Source organism: Peromyscus leucopus, chromosome 10, assembly GCF_004664715.2.
Source record: "Peromyscus leucopus breed LL Stock chromosome 10, UCI_PerLeu_2.1, whole genome shotgun sequence".
NCBI classification, from domain to species: domain Eukaryota; kingdom Metazoa; phylum Chordata; class Mammalia; order Rodentia; family Cricetidae; genus Peromyscus; species Peromyscus leucopus.
Genome location: NC_051071.1, coordinates 53,934,657 through 53,954,623, shown reverse-complemented (window position 1 = coordinate 53,954,623; position 19,967 = coordinate 53,934,657). Strand labels below are relative to the sequence as shown.

At 47.6% G+C, this 19,967-nt stretch overlaps 1 protein-coding gene across 1 annotated transcript; it reads right to left on the bottom strand.

The window, feature by feature from the left end:
- Positions 1-6,507: 6,507 nt before the first annotated feature.
- On the bottom strand, positions 6,508-19,413 carry Uchl1 (ubiquitin C-terminal hydrolase L1). The gene is made up of 9 exons (XM_028882259.2): positions 19,217-19,413; positions 19,063-19,074; positions 18,428-18,556; positions 13,568-13,718; positions 10,851-10,936; positions 10,717-10,764; positions 10,095-10,161; positions 9,046-9,104; positions 6,508-6,914 (listed from the first exon to the last, which is right to left on the bottom strand). The coding sequence occupies exons 1-9, from the start codon at positions 19,247-19,249 to the stop codon at positions 6,828-6,830; spliced, it is 672 nt and encodes a 223-aa protein (XP_028738092.1). The 5' UTR covers positions 19,250-19,413; the 3' UTR covers positions 6,508-6,827.
- Positions 19,414-19,967: the final 554 nt, after the last annotated feature.

Sequence of the window (19,967 nt, the reverse complement as noted above, 5' to 3'; positions counted from 1 at the left end):
CTTGAAAGCTTGGAAAATGAGATCTAAAGTTAAGTCCATCATAATCTCGATGATCAGAAGCAAGGAAGAACTGTGTTTTCAAGAGTAAAGATAGAAGCCGGGCAGTGGTGGCGCACGTCTTTAATTCCAGCACTGGGGAAGCAGAGCCAGGCGGATCTCTGTGAGTTTGAGGCCAGCCTGGTCTACAGAGAGAGTTCCAGGGCAGCCAGGGCTACACAGAGAAACTCTGTCTCAAAAAAAAAGAAAGAAAGAAAGAAAGAAAGGAAGGAAGGAAGGAAGGAAGGAAGGAAGGAAGGAAGGAAAGAAAGAAAGAAAGAAAGAAAGAAAGAAAGAAAGAAAGAAAGAAAGAAAGAAAGAAAGAAAGAAAAGGAAAGGAAAGGAAAGGAAAGGAAAAGAAAAGAAAAGAAAAGAAAAACAAAAGCTAGAATGTGCTGGGGAGATGGCTCAGTGGTTAAGAGCACTTGCTGTTTTTGCAGAGGACCCGGATTCAATTCCCTGCTCCCATCTGGTGGCTCACGGCCATTGGTAACTCGTTCCAGGAGATGCAACAGGCCCGTATGTGGTGCGCACGCAAACACACAGGCAAAAGCATTCATACATTTAAAGGTAAATAAATCTAAATAATAATAATAAAGAATAAATAATAGAGATACAAGAGTGGGTATGATGACATAGGTATTTAATCTCAGCACTTAGGGGGTCAAAGCCAAGTGGATCTCTGTGGGTTTGAGGACAACCTGCTCTACATAGAGAGTTCTAGGCCAGCCAGGGCTGCACAATGAGAGTCTATTAAAAAAAAAAAAAAAAGAAGAAGAAGAAGAAGAGAAAAGAGAGAATTTAAAAAGAATAAAGACACACACACACACACACACACACACACGAGAGAGAGAGAGAGAGAGAGAGAGAGAGAGAGAGAGAGAGAGAGAGAGAGAGAGAGAGAGATGAATTTTAGGGGGACATCCAAGCCAAAATGTTGGAAGGATCCAATTGAAGTGTGAGGCCATAAAGCTTACACTTAGCTTTTCAGGCCCATTAGTGCCCAGGAAATACCATTGTGATGTGTTTCTGTCTGCTTTGGTCTGAATGTCAGCAACACCACTTAACAAACAAGTAACCTTAGACAAGCTGCCTGAGCTTCACCGTGTGGCAGTCTTCCATCTTAGAAACAGGAACACCACCAAGACCACATAGTGCGGTCAGATGTGTAGCGCACGGAGTGGGGTCAACACTTCACCTGGCTTTAAGGACATACGCATGCACATGTCAGCCAGCTGTCTTATGGGTTTCCTTTGCGAACATTTCTCCATGTCTGTGGGTGTTTAGTCAACGCAGGGATTATCTGAGTAGTCTATGATCTCAAGGGACCCAATTAGATATTAGGGGAATTTGTTTTAAACGGAGATTTTAGCACCAGATACCTTTGTCAGCTGAAAATTACAAAGTCCCCTCCATCACCTAAGACCAGTAGTGCCACTTTAAGGAGGAATGAATTAAAGAATAAGCTAATGTATAAATCTTTGACAAATCCAAGATGCCAAGCAGAGGGCCTCTGAGGCACACCATCCCAGATGGATCTGCCTTTCCATGGAATTCAACCTGGACAGTACTGTGTAACTGACTGGAGGGAGACTAGATGGAAACTTCTAGAGGCCAAGTCCTTCCTATACATCTTCACCGGTTTTTAAATATGGTTTATTTATATTATTTTGGTGCTGAAGATGAAATCCAAGGTTTTGAGCTTCCTCCTAGCCCTGGTCCAGATTTCTCAGTGTGTTTTTAACATGAAATAACGAGGTTGGGACAATTTCTTTGCTCAGTGACTGAGACAGTACCCAAGTCAAGGACAAGTTCAATCAACTTGGCATCAACTGATGACCCTAACTCAAATGAGAATTTAAAAGGCATCCCTCTGGCTTCCGCTCCATGCTGCTGGAATCATTTGAGTCACTGTCCTTGTGGATTAGTTTTGTTAGCCTGGCAGTGTCTAGAATTACCTGGGAGATGGCCCTCTGGGCATGCCTGTAGGGGATTATCTTGGTTGAGCTAAATGACATGGGAAGACCATGCTGACTGTGAGCAGGGCTATTCCCTCGGCAGGGGATCCTGGGTGGCGTAACCAGAGGAAACCAGCTGAGCCCCAGCACTGACTTCTGTTTCTTGACTGTGGATGTGATGTGACCAGCTGTGTCCAGCTCCAGCTGCCTTGACTTTCCCCAGCATGATGGGATGAATGATCCTTGATCTGTGAGCCCGAGTGACCCCCTCTCCCCTCAAATTGCTTCCGTCAGGGTATTTTATCACAGCAACAGGAAAGGAAGACAGCTGTATTATTTTTTACATTAATACGAGGCTCACAGACATCAAAAGATGTCAGCAGATGTACATGTGGTGTGCACACACAATGGAATATTATCTTACCACAAACAAGAATAAAAGTCTATTGTTTAGAGCAGCCTGGGGAGGAACGGATCCCATTATGCTAAATGAAGTAAGCCAGGGACAGACAGACAGACAAACGTTATATGCTCTTGCTGGAAGCTAAAACCAAAGTTGATCCCATGACAACTGAGGAGAGTGGCCACTAGAGGGTAGGAGCTGGTGAATGGGCTATGGTAGAGGAAGATCGGGGTTATACAGAAGGAAAGTTCTAGTGTTCCAGGTAGGCAGGTGACTACAGTCTACACCTTACATATTTTACACAGGGGTTTGAAGGTTTTCAAGAGAAGGAAATAATCAATGTTTAAGGAGATGGAAATGCTAATTGCCTTGATTTGATGATTTCACCTTATATACATACATACATCAATTATCATCCTATCCCCTGAAAATATGTAGTTATTTTCAGTCAAAACTAAGAAACGTCTTCTATTTGGTGCTCGTGTGTGCACGTGCATGTCAATGTACATGTGGGGGTCAGAGGACAACCTGCGGGAGTCAGTTCTCTCCTTCCACCATGTGGGTCCTGGAAATCAAACTCAGTTGTCAGGCATGGCAGTAAATGCCTTTACCGGCTAAACCATCCTGCTGGCCCCCAAATAAAAAAGCTTGAAAGTGCTATCATCAGAGAAGCGAAAAGCCAAAGAAGGGCTACAGATTGCAGCTAGCTCAGTTGTCAGGGTGCTTGCTCAGCATGAACAAAGCCCTGGGTTTGACCCTCAGCAAGGGTTGACCTTAACAAGGTGTTGGTACTATAATCTCAGCACTTAAGGAAGTGGAGGACCAGGAGCCAAGGTCAACCTCAGGTACACCATTCCAGACCAGCCTGAGCCACAGGAGACCCTGTCTCCAAACATAACAGGGCTTGCCAGGCAGTGGTGGTGGCACATGCCTTTAATCCCAGCACTTGGCGGGCAGAGGCAGGTGGATCTCTGTGAGTTCAGGGTCAGCCTGGTCTACAGAGTGAGTTCCAGGACATCCAGGGCTACACAGTGAAACCCTGTTTGGGAAAGCAAAACACAAAACAACAGGGCCTAAGAGAGCTCAGTGGATAAAGTGTTTGCCACTCAAGCACGAGGGGGCAACTCAGATCCCCAGAACCCACATGTCTTAGTTAGGGTTTCTATTAATGTGATGAAACAGCTATGACCAAAAGTAACTTGAGGAGGAAAGGGTTGATTTCATCTTAGTTTGTAGTCCATTATCCCAAGAAGCCGGGGCAGGAATTCTCAGGCAGGAACCCGGAGGCAGGAACCGATACAGAAGCCATGGAGGAGTGCTTGCTGTGGATATCGCTTTATATAAATAAAACACTGATGGCCAGTGACCAGACAGGAAGTATAGGCGGGACAAGGAGAGAGGAGAATTGGGGAAACAGGAAGAAGAGGGGGAGAGACACTGCAGCCACCTCCAGGACAAGCAGCATGTGAAGACGCCGGTAAGCCACCAGCCACATGGCAAGGTATAGATTTATAGGAATGGGTTAATTTAAGATAAAAGAACAGTTAGCAAGAAGCCTGCCACGGCCATACAGTTTATAAATAATATAAGCGTCTGAGTGATTATTTTATAAGTGGATTGTGGGACTGCGGGGCTTGGTGGAGCCTGGAGAGAAGCCCTCTAGCAACAAGTGCTGTCTACACACTTTCTCAGCCTGCTATTTATACATCCTGGGACCATCAGCCCAGGGGTGACACCCACAGAAAGCTGGGCCCTCCCACATCAATCAATCAAGAAAACGTGCCATGGGCTTGTCCACACACCAATCTACTGGGGGCACTTCCTCAGATGGAAATTTCTGGAATTTCCTCTTCCCAAAGGACTCTTAGCTTGTGTCAAGTTGACATAAAACTAGCCTGCTGTGGGATGGTCTGTATGTCAAATTGTTCTGGTCAATAAATAAAAGACTGATTGGCCAGTGGCTAGGCAGGAAGTATAGGCGGGACTAACAGAGAGGAGAAAAGAAAGAACAGGAAGGCAGAAGGAAATACTGCCAGCTGCCGCCATGACAAGCAGCATGTGAAGACGCCAGTAAGCCACGAGCCACGTGGCAAGGTATAGATTTATAGAAATGGATTAATTTAAGCTGTAAGAACAGTTAGCAAGAAGCCTGCCACAGCCATACAGTTTGTAACCAATATAAGTCTCTGTGTTTACTTGGTTGGGTCTGAGTGGCTGTGGGACTGGCAGGTGACAGAGATTTGCCCTGACTGTGGGCCAGGCAGGAAAACTCCAGCTACACTAGCCAGCCTGCCACAGAAGGCCAGGCGCAGCAGCACATGCTTGTAATCCCAGCATGCTTACAGCAACATGGGAGGCAACGGCAGGCAATTCCCAGATGCTGTGGGCCAGCTCGCCTCATGTAGCAGCAGCAAGCAAGAGAGACTCACAAAGCGAGGACTGACACCTGAGTTGACCGTACTGTGACAAACACCCCAGAAACATAAAGGACCCAGGTTATCAGGACTCCTGTCCCCAGAGGGCAGGGCTCTCATGGAGTCAGGATAGGCAGCATGAAGCTGGCCCTGCTCTACAGAATTCCTGTGACTAGGAACCGTGAGATCAGCTGCAGAACTAATGTCCACATTCAGTCTTTCTTGGAATGGGTATTTTTAAGGAGAGCTCCTAGGAAAAAGCATAAATGCTGATGTTGACTGGAGTATGTCAGATATGGGAACTACCTGAGATAGCATCAGTATGTTCCTGCTGATGCAGATGACGGACAGGAGACAAACCTTTCTGCCTCAAGAATTCCGATTAAGTTGTAATCTGTCTACCTCAAGGCCACTCCAGCTGTGGGCTTTGCCTGCAGACTTTCCTCAACCTCAGCCAAGTGACAAATTTCAAGAGGAAAAGCTGTGAGTCAAGGTGACAGTCCTCTTTATGTGACACCAGGAAAGTGGCACTTAACCACTGTGCTCTTAAGGAAACATTAGACAAACCCATTTCCGGACCGGGGAGGACTCAGTGGGTGAAGCGTCTGCTGAGCAACTATGATGAGCTGAGTCTGATCCCCAGAACCCACATAAGACCCAGATGCAAGGGTGTGAATTTGTAACCTCAGCACTCCCGCAGTGAGATGGGGAGGTGGAGACAGGAGAGTCAGCAGGAAGCACCTGTGTGCAGCCCCAGCAATGGTAACCAGAGACCCCGCCTCCAACATGGCGGGAGAGAAGACTTCTGATGCCCTGTCCTCTGGTCCCAACGTGTTCACTGTGGCATTTGTGCCTCTGCCACACACAGACACACACACACACACACACAAAGTGTCAAGGGGGAAAAAAATCTGAAATCAAAGGGCAACTTGCAAACTGTTCCTTTAGTCCTTCTCAACAATCCAGGTCATCAAAACTAAGGCAGGCTGGAGCAATGGACACAGTCCAAAAGATCATGTTAACACTCGATCCTGAGCCGAGAGGTGACGTTCAGTAAACACTAAGAAAGTATCAGACTAGGGACTTCAGCTAACCGTGTTATCAGGATTGATTATAATGTGATACCAACATAAAACATCAATAATACAGAAAACTTCCTGTGGGCTTTACTGAGATTATTCTTAAAACTGCCTATTCATATCTTTTTTTAGACTAAGTCTCACTCCATACCTCAGGCCAGCCCACGATTACAGGCTTGAGTCACCACGCCTAGCCTACAAGGAACTTTTAAAAAAACTAGTGTCAGGCTGGAGAGATGGCTCAGAGGTTAAGAGCACTGGCTGCTCTTCCAGAGGTACTGAGTTCAATTCCCAGCAACCACATGGTGGCTCACAACCATCTGTAATGAGATCTGGAGATCTGGTGCCCTCTTCTGGCTTGCAGGAATATATGCAAGCAGAACACTCTAAACATAATAAACATTTTTTTAAAAAAAAAAACTGTCTACAGGTATGTATAGGACTGTAAGTGCACAGAAATAAGTCTGGATTAAACACTAAACTAATACTATTCTGTGGTACTTTTCTGACCCGCCATTAGATGGAAGGTAAGAAAATTGCCTATCACTTGTCAAAACAATCTGAGAGACTGGGGGTGGGGGTGGGGACATGAAAGAGAAAATAAAAACCAGCTGATCCTCTTTTACCAGCAGAAAAGTTTTACTATTCCTTTTAAGGACAGACAAACCACACCCAAAGCCTTCCCTTACAGACATAAACCAAAAAAAGCCATAGATATCAAGGTTCGAGACACAGCCGGGGAAATGCTTCGCCTCTGAAGTTCACGCAGGCGTGGCTGTGACAGAGCCCCCCGGTGGCCTGGGTAGGGTGGAGGTGACGGGGGCTGCGGAACATAGGACGACAGCCGTGGTTATAAGTGCTAAAGCTGCAGGTCAAAGGCAGGGCTGCGTGGGCCTGCCCCGGGGCAGGGGAGCGGCTGGTTTGGACGAGGCGCAGTTTAGGCGGCTTTGCACAGGGCCACTGCCGAGAAGCGGACCTCTCCCTGCTCACGCTCAGTGAATTCTCTGCAGACCTTGGCAGCGTCCTGGAAAGGAGGGATGGTATTAATACCCAAACAGAACCCGCTGGAGACAGGAATTTCAAATCACAAGAGAAAGTGTTTCCAAGGCCTAGGTGAGCAGTTTACCCTCGTAGACTTTAAAAGGGTGGAGGCGCCGGGCGTTGGTGGCGCACGCCTTTAATCCCAGCACTCGGGAGGCAGAGCCAGTCGGATCTCTGTGAGTTCAAGGCCAGCCTGGGCTACCAAGTGAGCTCCAGGAAAGGCTCAAAGCTACACAGAGAAACCCTGTCTCGAAAAAAACCAAAAAAAAAAAAAGGGGGAGGCAATGGAAAAGGACCCAGGGGCCGGGACTCGACTGTACTCCACTTTAACTCAAGACTTGTCTCAGGACGAGTGACTCCATGTTCTTGTGACTGGTGCTCAGTCTGGTATAACTTGGTTCACTTGTGCTGGGAGGTGACCAGATCTTTGATGCTCCAAAGCCCAGTCGGTCCTCTATAAAGGGTCTCAATCACAGTGGCCAAGAACCAGGGTTCCACTGTTGAATTCACAGAACCTTGAGCATCCGCCCCATCCTTATCTTGGAGGAGGGGCAAGGAGTCTCACTTTCTGCATCATTGAAGGGACTCAACAGGAGGTAGGACTCACTTAGGGAATCTCCCAGTCCAGGAGTCAGCAACTGCAGCCTACAGGCCCAACCCAGCCTCTTGCCAGTCTGGTGAAGAAACCTTTGGCAGACACAGGCAGGCACGTTCGTTTAGGGACTGTCTGGCAGAGCTCGGAGCTGCAGAAGCCTCACTGGGCACTTACCACGGAGACACAGGCCACACAAAGCCCCAGTACTTCCTTTTTTTTTTTTTTTTTTTTGGTTTTTCAAGACAGGGTTTCTTTGTGTAGCTTTGGAGCCTGTCCTGGAACTCACTTGATAGCCCAGGCTGGCCTCGAACTCACAGAGATCCGCCTGCCTCTGCCCCCCAAGTGCTGGGATTAAAGGCGTGCGCCAATACCACTGCCTGGCTGCCCCAGTACTTCCTATCTGGCTCCTCCCAGGAAGCCTTTGCTGATCCCTACTGTGTGCACACCCGAGCACAGAGGGAAGATTAGCTGTTGCTGCTACTACAAATAAAGTCGATGTCCTGTATTTTATAAGACATTCCTTTGCAACAGCATGACGATTCTATTCTAAAGGCTCGTTTTTAGGCCAAAAAAGGCCTAGAACAGTTCAGAACTGAGTTTTCAGTAGTTACTTCTAACAGGAGAGGTGCATGGTGCTCCTGAATCTTCAGGATTTCTTTTCTTTCTTTTTTTAATTTTTAAAGTATATGAGTTTTGCCTGCATGAGTATGTAGGTACCACTTGTATGAGGCATGAAACCGGCATCAGAGCCCCTGGAAATGAGTTGTAGATGATTGGGAGCCACCACATGGTGTTAGGAATCAGACCCAGATCCTCTGCAAGTCCATCAGCACTGACCGGCTAAGCCGTCTCTCTAGCCCCTTATTTTAGTTAAGAGTATGTATGTGTATGTGTGGGTTGGTGCATGCTTGTGGATGCCCCTAAGGCTGGAATCACAGGTAGCTGTGAGCTGCCTGGATGCTGGGTACTGGAAACTGAACTTGGGGCCTCTGCAAAGGCAGTACACCCTCTTAATAGTTGGGGAGAGCCACCTTTCTAGCCAAGCGGTCCTGAATCCCCTGCTCTCCAATACCAGCAGACCACGTGGGAAGAAAAAAAATATATGTAATTTACCTAGCCAAAATTTGTAATATATACCCAACAAGGCTGACCCACACACAGAAGGCGGCTTGGAGGACTAGAGAAGGTAGAGGAAGTTGATACTCCACTCTTCAGGGATGGTGTAACCTGACAGGCAAACAATGGCTACCTTAATCCCACACTAAAGCCAGACAATGGCTTCCGAGCCAGTTCCACCTAAGGTGGCACACGAAACAGATTAGTCAGGCCTTCTTTGAAGGATCCTGTTTAAAGCCACCTGCCACACCGCGAGGCGGACCGAATGACTAACGTGATCTTTAAGCCCCAAGGAATGCGACTAACCAACACCACTGGCCCTGGCATTCTGAATGTCAGCACTATACACAGAAGTAGCTGAAAGATGCGCGTCTACAACGGACAGATGCATTCCAGGGATTACCTGCAGCAGAGAGTCCTCGGAGCTGGTGCCATGGTTCACTGGAAAGGGCATTCGCCCATCTAGAACAAAGAAGCCAAGCATGTCAACTTTTCCTGCACACTTTCAGGATACGGCAGCCGCCCAACCCGGAAGGATTTTTACATTCTTCCAAAGGCTGCTACCATCCCAACGAGGGAAACCCGAGTTGGAAGCGACAGGGCGCGACGAGGTTCAAGTGGTTCCTAGATGGTCACTAACAATTCTAGTCTACAGTTGAGATCACACGGGCCTGACCCGGCTACCCTAGGCTACCCTAATGGAGAACTGCACAACATCAGGCCGTCTCTACAGGAAAGAGGGCTCTGTGTTTCCAACTGCTTTTCAGTGACTGCTGATTTCCCTGTCCCTCTGCCCTGGGAGTCTAAGTCTGAGACGATACAGCTGCAAGCCTTTTCCACTAAAAAAGATGGATTTTACAAGACGGAGATTCCTTTTAATTCCCATAAGTAGAACTGATGCTCAACAGATCCAAATTCACTTTACAACCTGGGGATGGTGGCGCACGTCTTTAATCCCAGCACTCAGGAGGCAGAGGCAGGAGGATCTCTGTGAGTTTGAGGCCAGCCTGGTCTACACAGTGAGTTCCAGGACAGCCAGTCGTATGTGAAGAGACCCTGTCTCAAACAATCTTACCAAATTCACTTTACAGAAGCATTTTGTGTTCTACTACAGAAGGTCACATTCAGGCACTGATCCCTCTGGAAATGGATGTTATTAGGGGCACTGTAGGTGAGCGGGGTGAGGAAACACATGAATCTCTACACCTGGAGCCGATCTGATTTACCCCTCTCACTGGCCTGTCACTGAAGCCATTCACTGGGTATTTTAGTTGCCTGAGGAGGGTCAACTGGGTGTGACAGAGGGCCAAATGTTCCCAGTGGAACACAGTTATGGCTTCATAAATCACTGCATACATACTGCCAGGAAGTCACACACCAATGCTGTAAGGCAGATTAAGTCTGAACAAATACATGATCGTCTACTGGATTCCAAAATGGAGCAGTACATACCAAGTTCATAGAGGTGGCCATCCACATTGTTGAAGAGAATAAAATGGAAATTCACTTTGTCATCTACCTGAAAAAAAGAGTCAAGAAAAAAAAAATTAATGAGGTAGCAGATGAACTTATTAAAAACATTCTCCAAGGGGAATATACTTCATCTGAACCTAAGGCAGAAATGCTGGGATGGTGGGGCCAGATCTGCAGGCCTAGGCGCTGCACGCTTCTCCGTGGGAAGGAGATCAGGCCTAGGGAAGGGTATCTTGCCTTAAGTTCAGAAGGCAGAAGACACCATTGTGGCGAGGCAGGCCCTGGCTTCTACGTTAAACTGTGCAGAGGGTCGTCTCTTCATTCACTATGGCTTACTTATTTTTTGGTGCAACAGGCTCTCAGAAGCCAATCACAGAACTGACCACTGATGGCCAAGTAGATTTCTCCAACTATCTGAGGGGAACAGATCAAGTCTGGATGTTCTAAGAGGAGGATTTTCTGGGGTCAGTTGGCCTTATTGGACAACACTTGGTGGTCCCTGCATTGCAGTAAGTGATTCCTGTAAACAGTCCACAGGACATAGAGAGGGCGTGGGGGCGGGGCAGCCTGGCTCAGGCCTTGTACTCGCATTGGTATTTACCCGACACTGGCCCTCCTGGGCCACGGAGTCATGGGCTGCCTGAATGGCCTGCGGAGGAGAGAGAAAGCCATTAATCAGCATGCAGTGCAGCCCTCCAGAACGATTTCAGAGTGGTGTACAGATGCCCTTTCTACCTCATTCTTCTCAAAGCACTTCGCCCTGTCTTCCGGGGACATCTTCTCCGTTTCCGAAAGGAACTGTTTCAGGACTGATCCATCCTCTGAAAAAGAAAAGTACACGTTAGCACAGATCAGACCAGGGCAGAGGGCACACGTTTATTGCCCACTTAGGCCTTTTCACGGCTGGCCCTGTGAACCACCTCAAAATACACACACACACACACACACACACACACACACACACACACACACACACACACACACGGCCTCCAGGGACGTCGATAAGCTGCCCCCTTTCCCAGAGCTTCCCAGACCACTCCTTGCAGCTGCAATCAGGCTGGTCCACACTTACAATGCACACATTCTTTCACCTGGTCCCCGACACCCCAATCCTGCCCCACTCAGGTCTCAAATCTCGCCACTTCCTTACAGCACCCATACGCTTGAATCATGTATTTGTGGGGTCCTGATCCCTTAAAAGTAGAGTCTACTGTGTCTGTGGATGACTCTGAACCACCCCCAATTCAAATGGAACATCTATTATATATATATAGATGGTGCCACAATAACACTCTAATCTAGCAACAGTTCCAAAAACCCAGATTTCTATTTCAGACAGGCAAACGAAATACAGAATGCCATTAGCATAAAGGCCGTAGAAATGCGAGGACCTATGCTCTCTGGCTTAGTGCCCAGTCCTGACTGCCTGCCTTTGGTATCAGCACGGCCACTGCTCAGTGGAATAAGGACAGGAGGCAGGAGAACGACCCAGCTACAAGAACGATTCCAAATGACCTCAGCTCAACTGCCAGCTCTAGATTTAACAAATTCGGTTAGTGGGGATCATCTGGAGAGGCTGAGCGTGGGCTCCATAGTACAGTACTTGCCCAGCCCTGGGCTTGATCTCTATCACTCTGAAAATAAATAAAAGAAAAGCAAAACCCAGAATTGATGGGGGTCCTCTAACTCCACAAGAAGGGCTGAGTCAAATGACCTCTTGGACCTCCCCTCTACCATGGTTCTAACATTCCATTATCAGCCTGACCCCAGGAACAGACTCTAGATAAAGTAAGGCTTCCCAGAGGAAATAAAAAGGACAAAGATACAGCTTTCTGATCCAGCGTCATCACATCCATACTTGAAAGAGAACTTCTAGACCTAGGTACTTACGGACAAGCAAGCATTTTAATTGAAAGTATACACAAGGGTATGTTTTAATCCAAGCATCTTAGTGGAAATGATTTTATATGTTAGTGTACATGTGTGAGATTAACCCAGGGCCTTGTACTGTTAGACATAACTACTGAGCTATATATTTTTTTTGGACACAGGTCACTCAGTGGCCTTGAATAAGCTCAAGTGAGCCTCCTGCCTCAGTGTCCTGAGTAGCCGGGTCTTTATTTGATCTGCAGGAGCAACAGTGCTGAGGATATTCACTTTGTAGCCATTCAAAATTAGTAGACGGCAAATTACTATTATTTCTTTTTTATAAATAGTTTTAATCAACCCCAGCCACACCCATCTGCTTCCAGCACAGTGATGGCAGGTTTTCAGCTACAAGGTCAGAGACCACACAGCTCTCAAAGCCTAAAAGATTTACTCTCTGGTATTTTAAGAAACTTTGCTGATTCTTGGCCTAAATCACATGTAACTGCTACGTGAGCATTAACATTTTCTTGCTGGCTCTTGCTCCTCTCACAAGCTTAAGGGCTCAGACCTCTCTCCCTACATCCCCTTCAGCTTCTGCTGGAAGAGGGCGAAAAGCCTCCACCTGACTTTGCTCTCAGCTGCATCCTTCAAGGTTTCAACCTCTCGCTACGCCTTCCTGTGCCAACGGCTCTCAGCTGTGCTGGACCCTCTGTCCATTAGGAGACAGACTCGCTGCAGATAGCCAGAAAATGTGGATCAGTAGGGCTGGTCACCATTTCTTAGAATTTTGAGAATTAAAAGTGTCCAGGCGGTGGTGGCGCACGCCTTTAATCCCAGCACTCTGGAGGCAGAGGCAGGCGGATCTCTGAGTTCGAGGCTGGCCAGGTCTAAAGAGCGAGATCCAGGGCAGGCACCAAAACTACACAGAGGAAACCCTGTCTTGAAAAACCAAAACAAAAAGTGGATATGAGAACCTGTACAGCAGCTGGCCCTCAAGTGTTCCTTTTCTCACCTACACCCCCACAACGCTGCAAGAAAAGAGAAAGAAAAAAAAAAAAAAAAGGAAAGCTACTCAGGAAGCTCACTGTGTAGGGGAGGCAGCCTGAACTTAGAGAACTAGTTTCCTCCCCTCAAAAGAGAAACGGCCAAACTCCATTCATGGGACGGTATCCGGGTGAGCCGTCTGTGTGACTTAACAGGCTTCAAACACCTTTAAAGATCCGTGTGGAAGCACACACCTGGAAGTCCCAGCAGGAAGCTGAGGCAAGGGGATCACCTTGAGTTCGTGGCCAGCCAGGCCAGCCAGTTAAGAGTGAGATCGTATCCTGTCCCATCATGTATGTGTATGTTTATATGTGGCTGAAATAAACTGTAACTGTTAAACTGTGACGTCTCAAGTCTACATAGCAGGTGACTGAGGACCAGCTAGATGGCAAGTGTGTGTCCCCCCCCCATCACAAAACCATGTCAGGTAGCAGGGGAGGGTCCCCAAAGCTGTAGTACTATAACCCCAATAGGCATGCTGTGGCATACACCCACACCAATAAAAACAGCGGATAACCAAATGATTAAGCCACAAGTACCAAATTCCAGCTTGTCTTGATTATTGGCCACCGCGTGGATCAGCCCAATGGTACCACAGGAGTTGCCGATGGTCTGCTTCATGAAGTACACTTTAGGACTCACTTCCTGTCCCTTCAGTTCCTCGATTTGTTTCTTCCTGAAGTTCTCATGCTGTGAATGGAGGGAAAAGGTGGTTTGGGTTTTTTTTCCTTTTTTCATCTCAAAATGCAAATGCATACGGCAGCCCAACCAGTTCTAAGGAGACGCCCAGTGGGATACGTGACCAGGAGGAGCAGGGGCCACGGTTCTAGATGCTGCCCGATGACCAGAGACCAGCCTGTCTCCCTCCCACACCCAAGCAGGCCAGAGGGCTCCGCCCTGATGCTGCAGTGCAGGCAACAGCTTTGGATGCTGCCCAAGGCTGTCTAGACACCATGGCAACCTTTAGCCGGCGATGGGGTAGCATGAAATCTGGGAAGAGCTCCGCTCAGGGTTTTCTTCCTACCACAGGAACAATGACTCTATTTCATACAGGTGTCCCAATCAACCTTTGATCAACACCCAGTGGCAACGCCAGCTGGTGTCTGTTTCTCTATTCTTTACCTGCTCCGTTGGTGCCGAGAGTCGACGTCTTTAAACAAGCTTTAACCGTTGAAAGGGACAAGAACTTCCTTTCCTGTGTGTTTTGTTTTAGAAAGACATTGATACAAGAAACGGACGACGATTGATTTCAAAAAACAAACAAAACTGAAAACCTTTTCACCTTGTAAGAGGAAGTCAAGGCACAATACAGCAGTCTAAGCAGAGGACAGTAGCAAGGGTCTGGAGAGACTGCTGTGTGAACGGGATTTCCCCAAGTCATTGCCCGCTTCTTGAACAATGACTCAGGAGACCGTCTAGTGTGGTGGTAATCTAATTACACTGAAATGTGATTTTGATTGTATGTTAATAAGACTACTTGAATAAGGACTTGAGATAAACCCTGAACTTTGGCATTATACACGGACTGTATAATGAAGGATATAGTTACCTCTCCTAGAATTTGACAATTAACCTAAAATTTTTTCTTTCAGGATAAAGAAAACTTCGCCCATACCCAGCAGGAAGAAATTTTAAGAATACGACGCCCACATTCCCAAAGAGGTGGTGTGGGGCGGGTGGTTTTTTGGTCCTTTTAATGGGTTTTGGGTCTGGGATAATTTTCAGTATTTAGGGGGGTTGGTTACAAGTTATTGTTAAGGGTTAAGAAAAAGGCTAAGCAAAGGAGATTAGATTTAAGGTTTTTGTTTAAAAAAAAAAGAAAGAAAGAAAGAAAAGAAAAAGACAATTACTAATACTTTACATTGGATTGAATTGTTTTATATTGTATACAAATTTGAAATTGATATTGTTAGAAAATGCTATATGTATATTTCTAATTGTATTTATACCATTCATTTAACAATGTAATACAAATTTCTGATCCTTGAATGTTATTATTACCAACTACTAGGATATAAAGAAATGAAAGTTAGTAGTTAGACATTACAATAGAACTTGTAGTCATATTAGATATGTTTTAAAAATTGAGCAGAGATGTTTTAGACAGGTCATCTTCAAACCCTTCAGAGATCTACAGAATATGGCATTTAAAATGTTTTAATAACTTAGAAATTTTTCTTTTTTGAGAATGTTGGCTCCTGGCAGTACTAATCTACTTCAGAGAAAATATGGGCATTGAAGAAACTGCATATGGAGTCAACTTTCCTTGTGGCAAAAGTTAGCCACTGGACAACAAAGTATCCTCGAATCAACAGGACAAAATGGTCAGACAGAACACGAAACAATGGACTACTGATTCTTGTCAAAACAAGTGTGGTTATGGCTTTATCAAAAGGCATCTTCTGAGGCCAGGACAATATGGCCCCATCCCTGAAGTGGCCTTCCAATCCGGAAAAGGTACGGTGCCCTTTTCTTCGAAGGCAGCTTAACAGGCAGAGGGCCGATGGATTCTGTTGTACAATGGAACAGCAGCTGAAAGCTCACGCCTCTCAAAAGTAGACTTGCATTTAATAAAGGGATGTGGAGAAGAAGGGGATGCTGAGATGAAGCCATATATACACAGCCAAGAAGAATGGACAGCTGAATTTAAAAACTGTCAACAATTTCCAGAATTTAAAATCCTGAATCATGACAGGACACTAGTGGAATTCAGGTGTTTCTGGTACATGGACTGCTCTCACCCAATGTGAGATTGAACTGTTGACCTTGTGTACATCCTACTTCACAAATGAGTCTGTCAGATACACTAAGCCTATAGGCTGAATATGATGCCCCAATACTGCGGAGAAACCTCAGGTGACTGCCCAGGCAGCTGGCTGTTTCTGTCAACTCACAAATTTTTTGGAAGTTGCTTGCATGCACTTCCTGTTTTTTATTTTTGTTAGCTAATATTATTTCCTTCTTGGGTCTCTGAGGGAGTTGAAGATTAGTTAGTTATGGTTGGGCGCCAGATATTGATGTAACCAACCTTCTTATTAAATAAGAAACACAGAAACAATGGAAAAGAGAAAGCTGAGAGGTCAGAGCTCAGAGCCAAAATCTCACCCTTCCGCCTGCGGTGTCCCAGCCTCCTGAATGAGAGCCCTATTTCCTGTCCTGTTCGTCTATTTAAAGAGACAGAACAAGCCACAGCTATCTCACCTCACCAGTTCCTCAGCTGGTCCTGTTTCCTCAGACTGGAAGCTTCTGTGTCCTCATCCCAATAGCTCTCAGCTGAACTGTGTTGCTCCAAAGCCTGAAAGCTTAACCAGCCAAATGCTTCTAGTTTCTGGGTCTCATGCCCTATATATCTTTTTGCTTTATATCACCACTCCCTGGGATTAAAGGCTGGCTTTCTGGGATTAAAGGCGTGTGCCACCACCGACACACTCTTGCTATGGCTCTAATAGCTCTGACCCCCGGGCAACTTTATTTATTAACATACAATCAAAATCACATTTCAGTGTAATTAGATTACCACCACAGTCTAGTCCTCTCACTAGTGAGTTCGGAAGAAGTGAGGACTTGCCAGTTAAGGGAGGTGCTACCGATATGAAACTGCCTATGGTCCATGGCCAGCAGGACACACACAGCGCATCGGCCAGAATGGCTCCGATTCTAGCAGCCTTGCCTTGACGGTTCGTGGAAATGAAGTGTGCGTTTACGCTGTGGCTCTAGAACGGGAGGAAGATGGTCTGTCCCACGAGATGAACTCAAACTCCACTCAGGAGGCTCTGGCATCCCACTTACTGTTAAGGGTTTTCACACCTCTGAAGGCTAATCGGCAACAACTGTATAAACAGACTGGCCACCCTTTAGTTATCTGGGCTCTTGCATGGAGAGACTTCTGTAACAATCTCACCGCCACAAAAATCAATGAAGATGTCCATGTTGGGTTTTCCAACATAACCCGAGTCAGGACTGATGTTTCCTAAATTAGTTGGTGGATGGAAGTCAAACCAAGTTTCATTTTCCATTAAAAATTCTTCAGTGTTTTACCCATTATATATGCAGACTCAGGTACCCAATACATGGAGCAGACTGGGCTGCCGCTGAAGGGCAAAACAGCAGCCAGACAAGCTGGAATGTTCTCTTAAAAAGGTCCACTGGAGCTTGCAAAATGAGACCAGGGAGCAGCTGAAAGCAAACAGGCTGCTTGCTGCACTGCCTCCCAGAGGCTTTGCCTGAGCGCTGCTCAAAACCCCCAAGTCATCATGGCTCCCGGAAAGAACAGCTCCAGGGACGGCTCAAGTGGAGGAGAGACGGCTTCCGTGCAGTCCTGGAAGCCAACCTGACATGCTGTGGTTGCCATAAAAGCTTCGGCTATAAAAACATGTCACTGAGATCTTCCAAACTCCACGGCTGAACTCCTAATAGACCATTTGCTAGGAGGAAGGCCTAGACCTTCCCAGGCAGCTTAGTTTTGGCAGAGGATGGTTCTAGAACACCTGCCCTTAGGATGGTATTTAATTAACCTCATCATTTAATTAACATTTCGAGTAATGCCAGGCATGCTAAAGCCTCCCAGTGTTGTCCATTCCATCCCCTCCTAAATGTGTGGGCCACTGAGAGCAACAGGGGACAGACGATGCCATGATTTAGGGGGACTCTACACACTGCAAGACAACACATAGCCTACTGCTTTGTTTTTATAGCTGATGCTCAGTCTTTTGAGTCACATGCATCCCCAGACACTGGAAGACGGAAGACCGTTTCAGAAAATGAAAAGCGTGTTTCCATTGACTGTGCTAAAGACCCATCCAGCCACAAGGTCAGAGAGGTAGAGGCAGCTGCTGAAAAGATTCTGTGCGCCAGTGATTCAGCCTTAAAAATCAGGTTCAAGAGTGTGCCTGCTGTGGGGTGGGGGTGGGAGGGGCGTGGGGAGGAGAAGAGACCCGAACCCACCAGAAAAGCAGAGGGAGGTGGTAAATGAAGAGAACCTTTTGATTTAAAAAACCCTTTGAAGAGGGCGAGCCAAGCCCTCTTCAATTTACAGCTAGGTGGGAGTCTGAGGGAACCAAACAGTGACCTTACAAGGAAACCACAGCCATCCCCAAAGGAAAGCAAAGCTCAGAAAAATAAAGGAACCGAGTAGGAGTTCTTTCTCCGGGTAACTGGAAAAATAGACGGGATCAGTAGGCTCCCTCTCTTGCAAATTTAAGGCAAACAGCCAATAATGGCCATTACAACGGGAGCGCCAATGAATGGGTACCACGAAAACGCAGGCACCTCCCATTCTAGGAGGTGGAATCCTCATTCCCCACTGTACAGGAGGGAGGGACAGCGTGGGTTAAGAGCGCATCCCGTAGCACCGCGCATCCATCATCTCCGAGACCCGCCCATCACGGACCTCACCCTACCTGGGCCGTGAGGGGAAACAGCAGCAGCAGCGCGCAGGCAGGGGATGGCACGGAGCCCAGAGTCTCCTCCTCCAGCCCTAGGACGTCCGCGAAGCGCCACTGGCCGGCGACCCCCAGCCTGGCCAACACCTGCAGAGATGAGACAGGGCAGCCAGACCCAAAGGGCCGGACGAGTGATGGGGCCCTGCTAGGGGGCGGGGTCAGCACGCGCATCCCCCCCCCCCGCACCCCGCTCCCTTCCCCCCACCCCGCCACAGGTTCCCCACCCGAGTCTGGGAGGAGTCTCCGCGGCGTCCCACCCTCCGCGCCGCGCAGTGACACAGCACAAAGCTCGGCCCACACGTGGCTCCCGCGAAGCCCTCGGACTTGAGTCCCCGCCGCTTGGCAGTCGCCACGCCCTCGAGAGCCGTTCCCCGGCGCTCGCTCCTGTCCTGTCCCGGTGCATCCTCCACCACCTCCCTGTGATCGCTCTCTCAGTCACCCACCCACCCCCACACCCCTAAACTCAGGGCCGAAAAGACATCCAGCAGGGCGCCCCAGCCCGGCCATCTCCATTGCGCAGGGCGCGGCCGGCTGGGCGTCTCCGACGATGCTCCCAGGGGAGAGGGACAGAGGCTGCGCACCATGCCACTCACTTTGTTCAGCATCTGAAAGGCAAATGCAAAATAATAATAATAATAAAATAAAATTAAAAAAGGGAAAAAGATAATAAAGCGAGCTGATTCGGCTATCTGGCCGGAGCTAAAGCCCGGCGCTGCGTTCCCATGGCGGCCCAGCAGCGGCGCTTACCTCGGGATTAATCTCCATCGGCTTCAGCTGCATCTTGGCGGACCACAGGAGCAACCACCACCCTAAGCAGCCGAAAAAACAGCCAGCGGAGCCGCCCAGGCTGCACCTATAAAGCGATGGCCCGACGCACTGGGGAAGCCTAAGCAGGGGAGTCAGGGGCAGAACCAAGGCGAGGAAGATGGCCAGGCGTCCTCGAACCCCCCCATGCACCGCACAGAGTGGTACAGCCGAGCCCCCAAACCTTGCCGTCTCACTCGCCGGTGAGATAATCTGTGGTTGTGGGGATGGTTTTTGTTGGTGGGTGTTACTTGAGCGCATGGAGCAGCCTTTTTGATGGAGCTTTTTAATTCGGGGCGAAATTTCTGGAAACCCATCCTCTACCGTCTCAATCACTCCAAAGTTCGAGGGTCTCTGAAGCGTTGAGAAAAAGCACAAAATCAACAGGTATATATTAGATATATAGATATTTAATATGAATATAAATATTTGTCCGTCCCCTCCCATCTCGGAACAGTTTGTACTTAACCTCAGGCAATTTGTCCTCCATGTTAAGTCGAACCTGTGCCCAGGCTTTTTTTTTTTTAAATCGACTGCCTAGAATAAAACATCTGATATGTAGCCGTTAGGGCATTAGTGAGGCTGATGTAATGTGACTCCTGGGGAAGAACCGGTGGGTCGTGGGGAAGCGGTACAAGCAGAGACTGGTCATAGACACAGCGAATACAGATGGTGGAACACTTTAGAAGAGATC

Bases quoted from the DNA above. Each gene is read 5' to 3' on its own strand.
- Uchl1 (XM_028882259.2), bottom strand. From the start codon at position 19,249: ATGCAGCTGAAGCCGATGGAGATTAATCCCGAG. The intron at 10,765-10,850 runs GTAGAAAGGGCA...TCTCCTCCGCAG, and splicing joins AGTGCTTTGAGAAGAATGAG to GCCATTCAGGCAGCCCATGA. The intron at 6,915-9,045 runs GTAATCCCTGGA...CCTCCTTTCCAG, and splicing joins CCGAGGACTCTCTGCTGCAG to GACGCTGCCAAGGTCTGCAG.